Genomic DNA, 19,367 nt, shown 5'->3' on the forward strand with positions numbered 1-19,367 from the left:
TATTCTGCGGAAACGCATACCTTCCAGCGGAAGTCGACTCTGTCTCAGGTACTCTCTCTTTGTCAGACAGCCTAAGTCGGGTCCTTCGGGCTCCCGGCGGGTTGCGTTGGAGAAATGGAGACCTCGATTCGGAGTTGCAGTTCTCTGTTTTCTTGTTGAGATCGAGTTAGCAAGGGCAGTAGGTTCGATCCTCGGATCCGCTGCACGGTACAGCATCGCGTCGTGTCGCGTCGCGTATCCCACGATTTAGCTTCATCCCTCTTTTTAACCATATAATTGCTTGGTACAACATCCAAGGAACTTTGTTTCCTTCTATCGTCCGAATTTTAGCTTCGACTTGACTAGACTTGAGCTTCGACGTTAATTTTAAGTCTCTAGTGTATCTGCGTATGCTAAGTAATTATTTAACAAGTAGCTTCTCTCGACTCGTCTCGCTTCTTGCTTCGGTCACCACTGTTTCGTTGAACGAAACATGTGATCGGCCGTCCAGTTTGTCCGAAAGATCTAGTCGCCTGCCAATGACAGATCGATTTCTAGAAATAGAAATCAATCTACCAAGGGTAGTGTCGATTCGATCCGAAGATCTGCTGCACGGTTCAGCATCGCGTCGCGTCGCGTCTCCAACAATTTAGCTTCATCCCTTTTTAAACAAAATAATTACTTGGCATGACTAATCTAGTTTCTAAGGATGTAAAAGGGAGATCGATGGAACTTGGATTCCATCTATCTCCCTTCGGGTCTCCACTCGCAGCAACCTCCTCGTGGTGAGACCTGGTAATCGGTGTCACCCACGATAGAAAAGTTATTCTTCGTGGGTGACACCGAGCTAATGGCTGCGAATTTAGAATTATTTCTTGATATAATAAACGAATTTAGATTTATAGTTAGGCAGGTGTTTGGTTAACCATTATGCTAGGCAGGTTATTTTTATTTGAAGAGAAATTCTATTGAAAATTCTTTCAACTCTCTTCGTTGGTCGTGCATCTTTCATTGGTTGCACTTTCGTTTGTTTCTTCTTCGACCAACGATCGTTGGTCACAGATCTTTATCAATGGAGGGTGGTTGGGAATCGGTTAGGGCGGGTCTCCATTCGCAGCAACCTCCACGTGGTGAGACCTGGGTAATATTATTTAGCGTTTAATTAATAATCGTATCACTCCTAGCTGGGTAATGCAATTATTAATTAAAAACTAAATAATATTAGCAAATTGGCTGCGATCCGCTTTGCATAGGTCGTCATAAATATAGAGCTTCTTCGCTAGGTTAGTTTTGATTCTCATTGATTCATCAAAGATTCTAGAATATTGTCAGAGACGAAGTATACGAATAGATCTTTCACCACAGACGAGGTATTACAATCGATAGTACTTTCGATATCCGCGAATAGATAGTGCCAAATCGATAGAGGAATCGACTATAGAAACAGTCGATAGTTCATCGAATTAAATTCAAACAAGTCAGTCGGAAATTTCTCATAAGTTTATAATTCTCATCGCATAATTAATTATTTATTATTACTCGTCATGATTATCTATACATCTCATTCAACAAATTTACAACGACGTAGTTAATATATAATAATGTCATAAATAACACAGACAGAATTACAGTAGGAATTCATTGCCTTCCATTACATACAAATATATATCTATATATCGTTGCTATTTAATTAATAAAACAAAAACAAATTGTGCGCAGAACACCCTGTATAGAAAGATCGCAATCTCGTTGTCACGCTGACAAGAGAATCGCGTATTTGGTCTTCGCGTAAAAGAGACACTCGTAAACCTAACCCGCTGCTTCTAATCGTTAAATAAGGCACTTATAGAAGCTATAGTGACAGTAATAACAGCAAAAAAAGAAAAAAACGTCTCTGCAACGTAGAAAAGTATTCGTTTTCGCGAAAATCTGTCAACGAGAATTTACTGGGCGACTATCACTTTTGGAATCGACGCAATTCTTCTCGCGATTATCCTGCTATACGACTAAACTTGAAAACCGTTAAATCGTTTCCGTAAATTCTGAAAACGCGAAAGATTTCGCTGGCATTCGTAAACTTTTCATTTTATTGGCGAAGAGAGGAGTCTCTTGAGCGATCAACTATTGATAAAGGAAGGAATTAGGCATCGTTGTCCAAGGCAACCCGGACGAAAAGGTACATGGTGATTCGGTAAAGCCTCTGTGGTCTTCGTGGCACGGTAGACAAAGCAAGAGACACGCCCGGGTCTACAGTTGCGCGGATCCTCGCCACGCGGAATCGAAACCGCACGCGGTGTCCGAGTCCGAGTCGTTGTTCTGCTGCGTCCTGACGGGTCCGGCGGCCGTCGTGGACGTTGGTCGACGATGTTGACTGGACCGAGACACTTTGCCCTGAAGGAGCGGAGTGTTGGGCTGACTGGCGGCGTGATGGTCCCGCGACGATCCGAAATCCTGGGCCCTGCGGCTTCTCCTCTTCTTGATGGGCGCGTACTTTGGCGGCGGCATCATCTTCTGTTCCAACTTTCGTGAAACGAGAAAAATTAAAGCAAATCCTGGCCCTGGCTAGAAGAGCCTATCTTAGACATTCGATGGCTAGTCAGAGGAGCGTCTATACAGGGTGTTCGGCCACCCCTGGGAAAAATTTTAATGGGAGATTTTAGAGGCCAAAATAAACCTTACTTTCGTCTTATTTTGGCCTCCAGAATCTCTCGTTAAAATTTTTCCCAGAGATGGTCGATTACTTGTGAGAAATACAGGTTGCGCGTAGCCCTCTATTGGCAAGCGCGCGAGGTGTCACAAAACTAAGAACCGGGGATAATGCACACTCCCAATACTATTACAAGTACAAGTAGTACAAGTTATTTAAAAAAAAAACAATTTCTTGAACGAATAAATTGAGAAAGCGTTGATATTAAAAACGTACTTGAGTTCGCGTATTGGACGCGTAATAATATTCGAGCTCGGATACACCGGGCGTTCAGGGGTTGAATAATTATAGAGGGTGAAGCAACCGGAGGTTGGAAGTGTGTCGGTGGCAATTTTCGAGAAACAGTCTCTCCCTACCTGCACATTATCCGCCGATCCCCAGCTCTTGTGTAGCTTCTCGTGGTTGCTGCTGACACTGCTAGTTGCCACACCCAGGAACTGGCTGAATGCTTCCGTCGTACGTTTCACGCGTACGTTCAGCGAGCCAATACGCAGGAAACCAAGATCTTTCTCTGCGTGTTCAACCAGTGATCGTGTTAACCCGTTGCTAATCGTTCCTGTTCTACGTTTCACGCACGCCTCTTCCGTCTATTCATTTCTCTCTATCCGCGTTTCTCTTATCGCCGTCCCTTAAGGGACCGACAACGTCTCGTAATCCGTTGCTCTCTTATAGTTTCTTTCGTTCGTTCGTTCGCCTAACGTAAAACGTTTTCGCATGCATCTACTGTAGCCTCTACAATATGGCGGCGTGAGAGTTTCTGTTGGTCTCAGGTTTCAGACGAGCCTGTTAGTTCTAGGATGGGTCTGCCGGGTCCAAGTTACGTTTGGAGTAGGTATTTAATAAAAAAAATGTTAATGAATTCCGAAAAACGATCAAAAATATTTCGATCAGGCGTGTGCTAGCTCTAGGAGTAATAAGTAAAAGTTAGATCTGTAAGTAATGATTCGGGGAATGATTAACCACTGATTTGGATCGAAATTTATCATATAAGCAAAACTGTGTGTCTATAGGAAGTATGCGTGAACGATATCTAAATTTTATGATCACTAAAATATTTCAAATCTGGCAGAAGATTTTCCAGAAGCTATGCTACGAGGTATTATAAAAACATGGTAGTTAATTACTTTAAAAATAGGAATGTAACCTATTTCTAAGCGAAGCCAAGATATTTAAATAATAAATATTTATCTGCGCTCATATCGTATAACAAATATCTTCGCTTGGAAACGAGTTACAGTCCTTTCCAGGCTCTACGATAACTCTATATCGCGAATTTAAAATAAATCTAGACAGTTTCTGACTACGTTACCTACATAGATCGAATTCTCTTTCGTACTGTTTCGTCCAGATTACCTAATTCGCTGGATCGCGTTATGCAAGAAAAAGGACAGCGATTGAGAATTCTTAAAGGTTTATCAGCAAAGGTTTAGGGACTAAAACCATTCTATCGGGTCGGTGTCGAATTATGCCACAGATCGGCTCGACTGGTCATGCACTAAATTAGCTCCACTTAATTAGTGATCGTTTCATGCGGATTATTTCTTACCTGCATGCTTTTTCCTTGCTTTTATTTCTGAAATAAAATAGAAAATCATTTGACACTGTCTCGTTCTAGTCGCAGCGCGCGGACGTCGCAAGGAGGGAAACTATAATGGACGAACTATTACGAATAGGTGTAATTAAACGGTATTAGTCGTTTGGTTAGAGAAAGTATATCGGTTAGCGCGACTGTCCTTGCTGTATTCGCAAACTGTCGCTTTTTGTTAATAATTAAACAGGAAAATCCAACCGTTCGGTGCTGACCAACGCGAATATTCGTTTAAAAAATTCGTATTCGTCGTTGTGCACGAAACATTGATAATATATCGAAATTATTCAAAATGGTGGTCAACGCTGACGTCGGACGAATTCCTGTCGTGATTATTAGGTTCATCGATTTTATTCGACTTTAGGTGAAACGTTAAACTCGTGCTCGACGTGCTCGAGGACGAGAAATGTGATCGAGAAAGTTAATCTGGTTAAAAAAATATAGTTGGTGTCATCCGCGGTCGATGCAATTACGCCAACGACCGTGAGAATCTGGTTCTCGCGAAGAATGCAGTCGTCGCGTTTTCGACCGGGCGAAGGATCAGGGCGAGTGAATTTTAGATGGACGAAGAGTATTATATGTTCGTGTGTTAATCGAAGGTTTCGAAAAAAAAAAAAAATGTCCCTTTTCTTTTCCGTTGGCTGGAAAATTTCGTGTCGAGTATGCGTTTCTCATGCCCACGTACACATGCTTTATTATCGTGTGATAGTGACAACAAAGAAAACACTGACGATTGTCGTTAGTCGGCGATGTGAAACAGCCTGAATTTTGCTCCGTGCGTTATTTTTTTGTACGTTTCTACCGTAACTAGCGATGGGAATTCTCGATTTGGAGTACTCATGGCGGTCGAGAATGGTAGCTTTTGATAAGTTAATTTTGACGAAACTACGTAGAATCGTAGCTCTGGTACATTTCTGTCCCGAAATGTATCGATTGATATCGTTAGGTAATCGATCTTCGACAGTTCGCGGCGAACTCGTTCGAGTTGCGCGAGTATCGAATCGGTCCCATCGCTAGCCAGCAGCGGCGCACGCGATCGCGCCGAAATAGATCGCGTTCACATCGCCAGCTAGAAGGGTTAAAACACATTTTCTACGGTGCTGGGTGCTAGTGTCTCTAGGTACTACTGCCACTTCGAGTTCGTTGAAGTTTGGTCGCAATTTTTAGTCGATCTCTCGAACACGCGCGCGTCGCGTGGTCGCGTTTCGAGCACCGCAGTCCGTGTGCTTCCGTTACAGGTAATCGTATCCTCGGAACGTTCGATTGCACCGCGTTAAGCACGATACACGCAACGTGCAGCCCGATCAAACGACACAACGAACAAATTATTCGCGCGATCGCAAAAAGGCGCGTGTTCGGTCTGCGTGTTCGTCGCGCGCGGTTACAGAGAGACGAGAACGTTTAACAAGCGTTGAACGCCGCAACGGTATCAGCGACAGACCGGACAGGTCCGTTAAGACTTGACCAAAGCGATCACAAGTACAAGACGTACACAAATTCTTTTGGAACATCGGGAATATCAACGGGGGTCCACGAAGGAACGAACGACTCGGCGATTCGACTATCGGAAAGTAAACGGAGAAAAAAGGAAAAATAAAATAAAATAAAAAATCAAGCGCCGGTAGACTTTCCGTTCAGGCTGCGACGATCGGAGATTCTTGGCAAATTTTATTCACGGATAGAAAATAAAGTTTGCCCTTTCCGTACACCGTAAACTAGCGCAAAGTGTTAATTAATATAAAAGTAACACGTTCGGAAAATCGAAAACGTATATTCCATTGGAAGAGTCGCGTTCGTATTCATGTTCTAACAAAATTGTTTTATTTTTAAGTGAAACGGAGCCGAGTTCTGGACGAACGCTGCTACGCGATGAGTGCTCGCTCGCCGCCATGTTCGAAGTCACCGCGCAAGTGTGAACGGAATCGTGGCGCGGCGTTCGAAGGCGTAAAAGACGTCGCAGGGCGGCGCGATCAGCGATCTTCGACGTCACGTGAGAGTGGATTGTGGACCCGCGTGCTTTCGTCGTCGGAATACTCACGTCAGCGTCGATAAAAGTGACAGTCATACGTTACTTTAAGGTGCGGCTACTTTAATCTTGCGACACAAGCGCTTTACTACTTTAGCAGAGGTGCGCTTCTGAACTTGCCTGTGCGTAGCGGCAGCAGTAATCCCTACAACAGAAGAATACTTCCAGAGCCCCGAATACTCACCGAGGACAGAGGACAGAAGAGGAGAAGAGAGCCCGAAACCCATTTACGTCGTCTATTTTCATCGCGCGGTCGTTTCACCGAGCCTGTACACCTTACAACACGTTCAACAAGGAGGATATCGCGTCAAAGCAAAAGCTCTCGAGGTGCATGTCGAATGGGTGCAGTCGCGTGATGCAGCGTTCGTGTCGATGGTACAGGGATCGAACATTGACGCGAGTTTCGATGTACGATCGGAGGAAACGATCGAAACCAGTCGAATTCGCGACGTATCGTTCGAATTTCTGTCAACTGTTTCATTGTTCGATTCCTATTTTTGTATTCGATTTCGAAGAGGAGTTTGAAAAGGGTCGAAATGCTTGACAAGTGAGATAGGTCATAGGAAGGTAGAAAAGGAAAAGGGACCTGCTAGTGGGACTCATCGATAAGCCTTTCTAGCAAATCCTGCCTTAAACAACTGGATATTGGGTAGTCGGTCAAAGAGTGTGTATATAGGAAGAAGTGGTCGATCGAGTACTTGCGAGAGAGTCAAGAGCATAGCCCTCTGGCGGCAAGTACGAGAGGCGACGGCCACTGACTAACGAGGTCACGATCGCGACTCTAAAAGGTCACGAACGATACGGCGCGAAACAGGAAGGTGCAGAAAAATGATTTTGCGGAGAGGAATCTATACAGCAGCGATTCTCAATCACCGTGCTACAGTGACACCGATGAAAACTAATTCGAAACATTTACTTTCAAAACAGAAATGCGTATAAACTGCCTGAATTTAACATATTTCAGACGAGACACGATACCGAAAGTTTATCCAAGATTCGAAGTAAGCTTCGAAGAAAAGTAAAATACGAAGACTCGTACGTGCCAACAAAATTTTAAACCACGAATCCGAATCGAAGGGGGGCAGGGGCGACGATCGATCGATGTATTTAGTTGCGAAAACGATAAAAAATGGAGCGTTGAAGTTGAAGTTGATGCCGCGTACGGATTAGTTGTGAACGGTACGCTGCCCCGGCGGAAAAGTATGGAAACTAGGAAGCAAAGAACGACGGGAGACGGGCAAAGCGAGTTCCTCGATACGAACATGCGCGCGATCAAAAGAAAGCCGATAGCGGAAAATAAGCCAAGAATACCGCGGAGGCCGAACCATAACCAAGCGTATGAAAGCGGTGCAAACTGCGGTGTACCTGGGATCGTAACTTATATAATTGGTTTATCGTGGCGATTGAGCATCGACTTTATCCGTGCGCTCCGATTGCGATCGAATTTATCGCGTCGATTCGTCGTGCTCGTGCACTCTTTCTCCCACGATATCGAATAAAAGTTCGAAAAAGGTCTTCCCTTTCCGGGCACGAGAGGAGCTTGAAGAAATAATTACAAGAAGCATCAAACCACTGGCTTTGCAGGTAACAAGCGTTCTGTTTTCGTTCGTCGAATATATCTCTTCTGATCCGGAATAGAACAGCTTGGGAAAATTTGTGCTCGATTTTTATGCGTACGCTTGGTGAAAGAAACGACTGTTCTCTGATTCTGTCCACCATTGTGCTATGAAATTTGACAGTGTCGAGTCTTGTTGAATGTCTATTAAATATCATTTCCATTATTTAAAATATCTTCTTAAAACATTGTTTCGAGAAGAACGAGATTAAGTCGTATGCAAACTACTTTGAATTATTAATACATTACTATATAGTACTATACATTTACAGAAAATGTAAAAACATTTTCCCTTAAACGGAAGACGTCCGTCCAACACGTGTTGAGAAACCACTCGGTTTGTACACCCAAGTACTTCGCAATGTTTCTTCCACCAACTGTACCAGCGTTTCTCAAACTGTGCTCCGCGAACTCTTGAACACATAGTAGCACGATGCTGAAAAATTGTTTACATTTACCGTAGCAAAGCCACAGATAAAGGAACTGAAGTTACAAAGGGTTAAAAGAACATTAAACATAAATATCCTTGAAAAGACGCTTCTAAAATGTACCGAGAAAAAAAATAATTTCACGTCCGCGGGAAGGTTGAGAAACACCGAGGTTCACCGATCAGAAGTGTACGACCAGGTCTCACAATAGTGACAGAGTAGAGTATCGTTTCCACGAAGATTCAACGATGTCGATGGGAATGGCGATCCTTAATATTCGACAACGCGTGAATCCTCGTTACGAAGAAAGAACGCGGCCGCGGAAACACGCTTTCCCCTCGGCGTTCGAAGTGTTCACCTCTTAATGTTACGTAACTTTAATTGCGAGCGTTCGGCGACAATGGTGTTGTTAGAGCGTTTAAATGCACGTTCCTCGCTCGGCGCGTTTTTCTCAGGCTCGCGATTAATGCAAAATTAATAGACCGCGAGATCGCCGTGGACGATAAAAATCCCGAGGGAGACAATGATTCTCCCGTAACTTCCACGTACTGGAATTAGATATACACCGACAACGTGTAATTTGCTTTTACGATTTTCCGCGAATAGCTACAGCTCTAGCATCCCTTGCGTAAATATTGCGAGACATCGACGCGTCTTATTTACAGCCGCCGGTGATATCGCGATCGTGCGCGACGATCGAACCTTTATATCGCGGATTTATCGATTCCGTACGGACGTTACGAGTCCTCGATAGAGTATCGTTTACCGAGATTCGCTGAGGTACTTACTGCGGAAGGTGTCCTGACTGACGGCGGCCTCCTGGGAGACCAAGTATTGCCTGGCCTTCTTCCCGCTGTAGTCGCGTATCTCCTGGTTGGCTCCTGCGAATTTTATCGATGGAAATCGGCGGGAGAATCGAAATCGGGCTTCCCAGCGATCCGAAAACTTTCCAACGCGGTGGATACGATTCGCGAGGGGGTCGATCGTGCAAAAACCAGTCCAACTTACCGTATACCTGGACTAGAAGATTGAAGATATTCTCGTGGTCGAATTGCATCGCGATGTGCAGCGGCGTGTATCCCTGGAAAAATGAGTCGCGGGATCAGCGTTCGAACCGACACTTTTCGATCCTGCCGGGCGACAAGGGGGCCACACACGCAACAGAAATCGCGTCGATCTCCGGGCGGCGGGAAAAATCGGCGTGCACACGCGACGAGACACGGTGGAAACTGCTCGTCGGCCGTCTTATCGGCGTCCTTTCCCTTCGAAGAAAGGCGAAAAGGAGGAAAAGGCGAGACGAACGGCAGAGACAATGAGGAATTAATGGCGGTCGTATTATGAATATCACTCGGAGCGTGCGAATTCGTGTTTCCGCGGCCAACAATATTATCTCCAGGGGGGGGGGGGGACCGTGGCGACGTGTGCGTGCACGTACACGAGATCGAAACGCGATGCCGCGAAAACGAACGAACGTTGCGTGCGACGATAGATCGGGACTCGCGCGTATGAACTTTCCCGACTTTCATCCGGTTCGCTGCACCGTTAACCTCCAAGCGTTTTCTTTCTTTAAATGTGTGTCAAATCTTCCGTGCAATAAGCTTCTGATCGACAGTTACTACTACAGTAATGATTCGTAAAATGAACACGGTCAATCATTACTGTACCAACATCCATCGTCGATATCGATCAGTGTATCTCACTTAACCCTTCCTGTGCATTGTTCGAAGTCGCGCTTTGCTAGGTGGAGGAATGTGAGCGAGATGGTATTTTGGGTAGTCGGTCGAGCGCTTGCGAGAGAGTTAACAGCGTAACCCTCTGGTGGCGAGTACGGGAGGCGACGCCACGGAAGCAACTTTCATCCAGAGTCTGGCGACCACAGCGGTGCGGCAGGTCGTACGAAAGTTTGAATTAAGCGCGTAGTCGTTGAATTATTAATTTATAGGCGTAATTGAGCGCCCGCGAGTGTCTCGTTACCCGTGGCGCATCGGTCAAACGAGTCCACTCGATCGAGGCAATATCGTTAATATCTCGGTAAAATCGAGAAGCCGGAGCGGGCAGCTGTTTGCCCCGACGAAACGGAGGAAAACCAGCCAGTCCCCTTCTCACCTGGCGCCCTCCGCGCGATACTAATTGCGAGATAACGTCCGTCCGATATTTCCACCGGCGCGGGACGATTTCGCGTACCATCGATACCGGCGGCGCATTTTACATCGTTTCGTTCTTTCGTCTCCGTGTTCGGTGTATGCTCAGGGTTCCGTTATCGCGGGGCGTGCGTTTGCCCGCGGTAGCGAAGACATTCGTTCCGTATCGTTTGCATCGTAATTGCGTGTCGCGCGAATACGGGGACACGGCCATCCTTCGTGTTAGTCCGCGAGGAGAAGAACGTGTTATTAGAGCACGATGAGGGATTACATTGTCAGAGGATACCGGGGCCCGAGTGGCGTGTAATCCTTCTTTATGGCAGATACGACACACTGTCCGCTTTTGTCCTGCGTCTCTGGCTGCTTTACGCAATTAACGCTGAAACGCGTCAATTTCGACTCGTTTCTGTTTGCTTTGTACCTTCGATTACTTTGTAAATAACGAGATTTCATTTCTCGGAGAACGTATCCACGTTTGATTTTATTTTTTGTTTCCTTCGCGGTGTTCTATATTATTAATTAACCGACTATTCCGCCCGGTGTCCAACAGCGTGCAACTGTCGGTTAAAATTAATATAATATCGCCGACTAATCCGCTTCGTAACAGCTGCTGCTCGCAATCTGTTGGGCCCAGATACCCACGAAACGAACCGCCTTATCCGAACAAGATCGTGCAATTTTTGCGAAAGATCGGGGGAAGGATCGATCATGGTGGTCGGGACGGCGACAAAATTGAGCGACCTTGGAATATATCGTATGCAAAGTGGAAATTCGCGACGGTGAACCGGTACTCGCGAAAGCGAGCACGTATCGGCCGTTCCTGATGTCCGCCTCGATAAGTGCGACAAATTGCGCGTAATCGTGTGCGTGCACCGATCATTATACCGGCGGAGGTGAAAACGCGGACGTTCCGTCGCTGGAAGGTCGAGACGCGCGCCATTTTTGATCAATTAACTTCTACCGGATCGACTCCGTGCACGGAAAGTTAAGTTTGACACGGTGAATGTAAACTTCAGTGGCGTACAAAGTAAATTTCTGGGTTAGGACCGTGGTTCGTAAATTGAACGTTCGTGTAAGATTCAGCGATAGAGCTGTGTACGAATATTCCTCTCCACTGTATGAAAAATGACCACGTCAAGCCCCGGAGCAACGTTCATTTTACGAATCATTGCTGTACATCGAACGATCAACCACTTTCAACGTAGGTGATTTTACTATCGGTACGGATATACAACGATCGATGCAGGATTTCAGTGGCCTACAAAATAAATTTCGTGGTCTACGAGGGCAATTTCGGATCGTGATTCGTAAATCGAACGTTCGTATAAGATTCAGCGATAGAGCTGTGTACGAATATTCCTCTCCACTGTATGAAAAATGACCACGTCAACCCCCGGAGCGACGTTCATTTTACGAATCATTGCTGTATATCGAACGATCAACCACTTTCAACGTAGGTGATTTTACTATCGGTACGGATATACAACGATCGATGCAGGATTTCAGTGGCCTACAAAATAAATTTCGTGGTCTACGAGGGCAATTTCGGATCGTGATTCGTAAATCGAACGTTCGTGTAAGATTCAGCGATAGAGCTGTGTACGAATATTCCTCTTCACTGTGTGAAAAATGACCACGTCAACCCCCGGAGCGACGTTCATTTTACGAATCATTGCTGTACATCGAACGATCAACGATTTCCAATGTAGGTGATTTTACTATCGGTACGGATCGCATTAAATATACGAAAATCGGAGCACCTGTAGGGGGGAAAGAATGGGTTCTCCGCGTTATAGGAGCCAATATCCCGAGGGTGTCGAAATACAAAATGTCGGAATCGTCCGCGCGAAGGGCCGTTATGATTTAGCTGGTCGTAAAGGCGGCCCCGATGTAGGAAAATATTAAAATTGAAAATCCTCAAGGGTGATATACGCGTGCGTGATATTGGTGGCCGGCAGCTGTCCCGTTCCCGAAGGTTGTCGCGCGAGGAAGAAGGGAAACTCCGAAAGAGGTGTTCCAGGGCGCCGGGGCGTCGGAGACACGGCAGCAGCGAGAAGAGATCCCCGGAAAGCGCCAAGGGATGGGCGAAGGAAGGGTTCGTCGGGGGGGTAGGATGGCGATATTGTCTCGAGGCGCGGTGACTCGGCGTGTCGGGACAATGCTACTTTAAAATATATCGCCCGGGTGTATAAAGAGGAGAAGGAAGGGCACCGCGTAACGCGTCGGACGAAATGGAAAAGGCCGATGGCGGAGAGAAAGAGCGAGCATGCGTGAAGGCAGAAGGGTGTCGCGCCACTTGTCGCGAGGACACACGTGTCGCGTGCTATTGGAGTTGGAGAAGGGTGAGTTCTCTGTGTCGGCACCCCATACGAGCACTTTTCTATTCCTCTCTCGGCGACCGCCTGACTTTCGCCCACCTATACGCGGGGACTTTAAAGTGAAATAAATTAGAGTCGATGCTCGCTGAATAACTCTCTCGGCTTTTTCTCTGCCACCCTCGCGACCCCGACCGCCGTCGAACGCAACCCCTTTTCCGAAGTCTGGCCGACACGGGGGTGCACGGAACCTCTCGCCTATGGTCGCGGTTTCGACCCATTTGTCACTGGCGTTTATTGCGGAATCCGATATTAACAGAACGATATATAGACGGACTGTTTACGGGGCCTCGATTCTATTTTTCTTCTCTTCGCATACAATTTCAATACAGACTGGACTGAAACTCGTCGTTTTCTTAAATTATTCCGGTCATCCTTTCCTAAACAGGTGTTTCGTCTTTCGATGCGTTTATAATAATTTGGACAATCCAATTCTGAGGTGGTTGATTACTATTGTTGAGCTTTTCTGATGAAATAATTTCGTCAAGTATTGCCTTCCTGGTTTGCAATTTAAGATCGTATCAAAAGTTTTCCACTGGTGATTATTATTCTTCCATGATATAGGTACTACCATTTTGTCATTTTCCTCGGGTATATATGTTTCTTGCTCTTTACATCTTCACATTCCTAACGAGAAGAGCATTCTGTTCTACACTTTGTCCTGGGTTCTGCCTTAGACTTCTCACTCAAGCGTACATGTATACAGGGTGTTCCACCACCCCTGGGAAAAATTTTAATGGGAGATTCTAGAGGTCAAAATAGGACGAAAATCAAGAATAGCAATTTGTTAATGGAGGCTACGTTAAAAAGTTATTAACATTTAAAGTTCCACCTGTACTGAATTTTCTTCTCGAAACTGAGTAGGATTTCGGGGGTATGTCTGTTGACCAAAAATGCTTGTAATTGACCCCCACAACCGAAAATATTTTTTTTAGAACGATTTGAAATTTTTTTTTTTCACCGAAAAATTTCAGCACACACTCGAATTTTTTTCTCGAAAGTAGGCAGGATTTCGGGGGTATAAATAATGACCAAAAATGATTGTAATTGACCCCTGCAACCGAAAATAATTAGTCTTATTTCGGCCTCTAGAATCCCTCATTAAAATTTTTCCCAGGGGTGGCCGAACACCCCGTATACGAATAGGTCGCTCGAGTACTTGCGAGAGAGTCAAAAGCGTGGCCCTCTGTCGTCGAGCGCGGGAAGTTTCCATCTATTTGGGTGCCTCTCACAGCTAATTCAATAATAAAATCAAAGGACTTTGGTGCAAATTGGATGCACTGTGTTCTTGCTTGACTCCGTCCGAAAATTTAACGGGTGCATCGTTCGAAACAGGTCACCCGGTGTACGGGCGTCAGATTCCGGCGTTGTCTCGGGGGTCCACCGGTGGGATCGCCATTGTCGTTGGCTGTCGTACGCCCGGCAAGGATGCAGGCGCCACACGGGCGGCTTACGGGGTCCCCGTGGGGAACGGGCACCGTTTTTTGCGGGGATTAAATGCGAGCCGATGCCGCGATAAGCCGTAGAAAACTACGGTGGAAGCGGTACCCGTGACAGATTACGCTCGTGACTGCGATCCACCGTCTGCGAGGTTACCCCGCGGTTGTCTGCGCCCGTTCTAACGCCGGCCAGGATCCTCGCCGGGGCGGGTATCGCTCGCGAGAAGAAACGCCGCGACGAATTTCTCGGTGATGTGTCTATCCGCCTGGCAAACGAGCCGCACCTGCGAAAGAACGCCGCTCGAAGGAAGAGGACGCAATCTTCCCGCCCGCCGCGACCACCTATACCAGGGACGTCACAAAACTAACGTATCGACAAATTATTTCCTTGCAAATAGGATGCTTTCACACGATATGATCTTTGACTTTCCTGAAATTGGCTTCGATTTCATAAGAGGATCTCGATAATTTTAACCCCTACGTGAATTTTTGGGTCCCCCGCAACTAGGGGGGGGGGGGGGGGGTTTGAACTAGTAATTGTATAATACATGTCAATGCTAACTATTTGAAAATTTATGTAATCCATTAGTTCATTATTTTTTAAATACTTCAAAGGAAATTGGGTAAAAATCAACATTAAGTAAAATAATTCTGTTGAGACCGAGAGCCCACTTAAGGGTTCAATGACCCCGTATTGGGACTCGTTGAATTTGCAATTTTATCCTAGAAATATCATGTAAAATGGAATACCGAATACTAGACAATCCTTATTTTTTTAAAATCTTATTTTGAGTATTAGCGAAAATTAAAAGGTTTAACATGACACGTTGGTTCGAAGCGGTCACCGGTGACCACCGTGGCAATGAACGTAAAGAGGAGGTATCGACGAACGGATAGGGGTACTTGAAGTTAACTTTGAACGTTTCCCGACACCCAGTAGAGGCGCGAGGAACGCCAGGAGACCCGGTTCACGGAGCATCGGGCAACAAAAGGGAGGTGAAAAGTACTTTGTACCGAAGGAAAGCCGCGCGAAAGAAATACCGGTGCGCGATCGAAGGGGATAAAAAGTGTCCGGGGCAGGGAATTCCGGCGATTCGGAACGGTTACACGGAACGAGCAGATATTACACGGTGTAAAATCGCGGCGTCCAACCGACAAAGATACGCGACTTAGGATCCAGCGACAGGTACCACGGGCGCTTTTTCCCTCTTTTTCATTTGCCGGGGGAGTATTAAGCGAGAGAACCCGGTGGCGGTGGCGGGATAAGCCGGCAGAAAACTACGGCGAGAGCGGTGGCTGTGACAGATTACGCCGTGCCGCGATTCCACCGTCTGCTGCTAAAGCCGCCTCCCGGAAAGGAAAAAAAAGACGAGCCGGATAGAGGATGGATCCATTCCGGAGTGGATTAGCCGCGCCACGTTGTTCGTACCTACACGAATACACGCGTATTTATTAAATCGAGCACTAATCCCCCGAAAACAGAGAGCCTGCCGGACTCGAGGCGACGCGAGTCGTGTTTTTTAAAGAATCGAAGCACCGTGGCTCGATCGTCCACTGCTAATACCGGGCACGTTCGTTTCATTTCAGAATTGCATCGATTCTAAATTTTTTTTGGCGGCAAAAAGAAAATATTTGCATCTCTCGTAACATTCTAATATTCGATTGCGAATTTTGATAGTTGCTATTTAAATAAAGCACCGAGATCGTCGATTGCTAGCGCCAGGGACGTTCGTTTCTTTTCAGAATGGCCTAGATCTTAAATATCTGTTTGATTTTGATAGTTAACATTGATATAAAGTAGCCCTTGCTAACTTTGGAGATTGGTAGAATAGGGTAAATCCAGTGTCGATACGGAACGTAAAGAGATATTAAAAATGGAGGACTGGGACGTTTTTATAATCGTTTATTAGGTTAACGAGAAAATGTCGTTGTTGGCGGGAAGGGTCGAGGGAGAAAAAGGCGTCACGGCGCCGACAGACCGGGTTCGGGTTACACCGCGAAGACAAACGAGCAGGGAACAAGGCAGACGCACAAATGCGCTTTGGGAATTTATAAGATTCACCGCCGGGCGAATATGATCGCGATTAGATGCGATCTGCGGCCATTACGCCGCTAATCTCCTTAATTGCGATCTCTCGAAGTGAGCAGAGAGAACGCGGGAGCCTTACGCAATAGAATACGTAAGCTCCCCCCGATGAACGGGCCACGATATAAAATTGAAAATTATCAAACTTATCTCTGATCCTAAATTGAAAATTAAATTCTACGCCGTAGGAATCAAACACACCGTGTTGGTTCGACTCTAAATATTTCGAAAAAAATACTAATATTTATTTCATTTAATACAGGGCGTTATCGGACGGGTGGAACTATCGGACAGAGGGTGGATTCTACGTACGAAAATAAGTCGAAAAAAAGTTTCGTTTACGAGAAAATCGAGTTTAAAAATTGTTTCGAGCCCTCGCGTAGCACGATCATTTTCGTTTACACTTATCGTGTTCGTATTCGTTGTCCTCTGTAATGTTTACATTCCGTCTTCTGTAGTACGACTACCGGCTACTTTTATCCTTAGTCTGTTCGTATCAGTCGAGTTGTAACCACGTCTCGCTACAGCAATCGTGAATACTTTGACATGGTGACAGGACGTTAAAAGGTCTTCTATAAAACCACTCGATCTTCTTCGTGTTCCGCCCGTAAGTAATCAGATACAACATATGCAAACATTAAGAGACTTCAAACAAACTAGTTGAACGATGTTGGAAACACAAATGGCGTTTACTCGTGCCCAGTATTAGTTAAAATTCTTTTAGACGTCGCTTTCGGGACACGAAACTTGCACGGAAGTTCTCCTTTGACTCGATCGAAAATTGCACGGTTTTTCCAAGTTTGCCATCGCGTCCTAGTCGTTCGCGGGTTCGTCCATCGGACGAGGAACGTCTGCGGTGGTTCAGCGGTGTTTGTCGCGAGCCGCTAACGAGCAAGGTTCTCCGCTTCCTCGGTCACTCTCTCCGCCCCCTTTCTGCCCTGTTTCTTTCCCCCCGCGAAGGGCACTCCGGCTTATATAAGTCTTATAAAGAGCAAAGCGGCGGACCACACACATCCGATCCTATCTGCGGAGGCTCCAACTCCGCGCGATGCGCCTACTCCGACCCTCTCTTTCCTTCCTTCCTGCTTCGAGGACGAACATCCGCCGTCTCTCCTCGTTCTCTGCGCTCCTTTCGCGCGCCCGCCGCTCGCAGATTACGCTAGATACCGGTCGCGATTTATTTTCGACAGATTTCACCCCCTCCTTTTCGTTCGATACCCGTTCGATGTTGGAATTCTCATGATTCTTAAAATGAACGTCGCGTTCGGAGTTGGCATGCGTTTATCTATCGTGCAGCGGCGGTGAAATTCGCTAGATTACGCTAGATACTTCTCGCGATTTATTTTCGACAGATTTCACCCCCTCCTTTTCGTTCGATACCCGTTCGATGTTGGAATTCTCATGATTCTTAAAATGAACGTCGCGTTCGGAGTTGGCATGCGTTTATCTATCGTGCAGCGGCGGTGAAATTCGCTAGATTACGCTAGATACTTCTCGCGATTTATTTTCGACGAGATTCACCCCCTCCTTTTCGTTCGATACCCGTTCGATGTTGGAATTCTCATGATTCTTAAAATGAACGTCGCGTTCGGAGTTGGCATGCGTTTATCTATCGTGCAGCGGCGGTGAAATTCGCTAGATTACGCTAGATACTTCTCGCGATTTATTTTCGACGAGATTCACCCCCTCCTTTTCGTTCGATACCCGTTCGATGTTGGAATTCTCATGATTCTTAAAATGAACGTCGCGTTCGGAGTTGGCGTGCGTTTATCTATCGTACAGCGGCGGTGAAATTCGCTAGATTACGCTAGATACTTCTCGCGATTTATTTTCGACGAGATTCACCCCCTCCTTTTCGTTCGATACCCGTTCGATGTTGGAATTCTCATGATTCTTAAAATGAACGTCGCGTTCGGAGTTGGCATGCGTTCATCTCTCGTACAGTGGTGGTGAAATTCGCTAGATTAAGCTAGATACTTCTCGCGATTTATTTTCGACGAGATTCACCCCCTCCTTTTCGTTCGATATCTGTTCGATGTTGGAATTCTCATGATTCTTAAAATGAACGTCGCGTTCGAGGTTGGCAGATATTTACAGGTGCTTGGAAGGGTTAGAAACGTTCAATTTACGAATCACGTTTAGGGTTTAACGAATTGTTACTGTATCACGATCGATCGTTGGTTCCACGTAGATTTTTATTCGTAGAAAGTTTCTTTAATCCTCGTCCTTATTTCAGACACCGACGAACAGTACCAACCTTCCAAAGATTATTTACTATTAGACTGCGGATCTTTATGCAAATTTTTATCAATAGAACTAGTGAAATGGTAGAGGGCTTTGTAGAGGGTCGTCTCAACCCCTAAATACAATAATTCGTACGTTATTTTAAGTATTTATTATATTTTTGCATATCAACCCCTTGATTAAATATACTGTTTAACTTTGTTTCAATTTGTTCGTACGATGGTCACGAAGAAAAATAGATTTGTTTTACGAGTACCTCGTAAATGTAAAAATGTGTTGATTTTAATATGTAAAACTTGACGACGAGTGAGTAGCCTCGTGATTGCGAATGCGTAATAAATGCATAAACATCCACAGTGTATTAACATCCACAAAAAAAATATTAAATAGTTTAAAAATTGACAAGTATTAAGGTTCGTTTATCGCGAGGCGCCGATCACCGGTGACCACCATGGCGGCCAACCCTGTTAAAAAATGGAAAGTTTTCGCGACGTATGTCTAAGATAGTAACCGTGGAGAAACTTACCCCGTTCTGTGTGCATCAGGATCGCAGAGCAGCCCCCCGGGAACAGAAAACAAAAGAAATCAGAGCTGTAGCCTGGCTTTATCGACGATGTCGACTCGATAAATTCTAAAACATTTGCTCGCGTATATCCCGTATCGAGCGATATTATACGGGTCGTAAACTTACTCCCGCCCATAAAGACGGTACCATGTGGTACTAAAAAATCCATACGCG

General features: G+C 45.7%; 1 protein-coding gene across 1 annotated transcript; it reads right to left on the reverse strand.

The window, feature by feature from the left end:
* Nucleotides 1-1,492: 1,492 nt before the first annotated feature.
* Nucleotides 1,493-9,424, reverse strand: LOC143342480 (uncharacterized). The gene is made up of 5 exons (XM_076766416.1): nucleotides 9,352-9,424; nucleotides 9,132-9,224; nucleotides 4,233-4,259; nucleotides 3,043-3,197; nucleotides 1,493-2,499 (listed from the first exon to the last, which is right to left on the reverse strand). Exons 1-5 carry the CDS (start codon nucleotides 9,398-9,400, stop codon nucleotides 2,227-2,229), a joined length of 597 nt encoding a protein of 198 aa, XP_076622531.1. The 5' UTR covers nucleotides 9,401-9,424; the 3' UTR covers nucleotides 1,493-2,226.
* Between the last annotated feature and the right edge of the window lie 9,943 nt (nucleotides 9,425-19,367).

Source organism: Colletes latitarsis, chromosome 6, assembly GCF_051014445.1.
Source record: "Colletes latitarsis isolate SP2378_abdomen chromosome 6, iyColLati1, whole genome shotgun sequence".
Classification (NCBI taxonomy): domain Eukaryota; kingdom Metazoa; phylum Arthropoda; class Insecta; order Hymenoptera; family Colletidae; genus Colletes; species Colletes latitarsis.

Excerpts from the sequence above, each read along its gene's own strand:
- LOC143342480 (XM_076766416.1), bottom strand. The coding sequence starts at position 9,400 with ATGCAATTCGACCACGAGAATATCTTCAATCTTCTAGTCCAGGTATAC. Across the intron at positions 4,260-9,131 it reads CAGTCAGGACACCTTCCGCA|AAATAAAAGCAAGGAAAAAG; the intron begins GTAAGTACCTCA and ends ATTTTATTTCAG. Across the intron at positions 3,198-4,232 it reads AGCAAGGAAAAAGCATGCAG|AGAAAGATCTTGGTTTCCTG; the intron begins GTAAGAAATAAT and ends TTGAACACGCAG.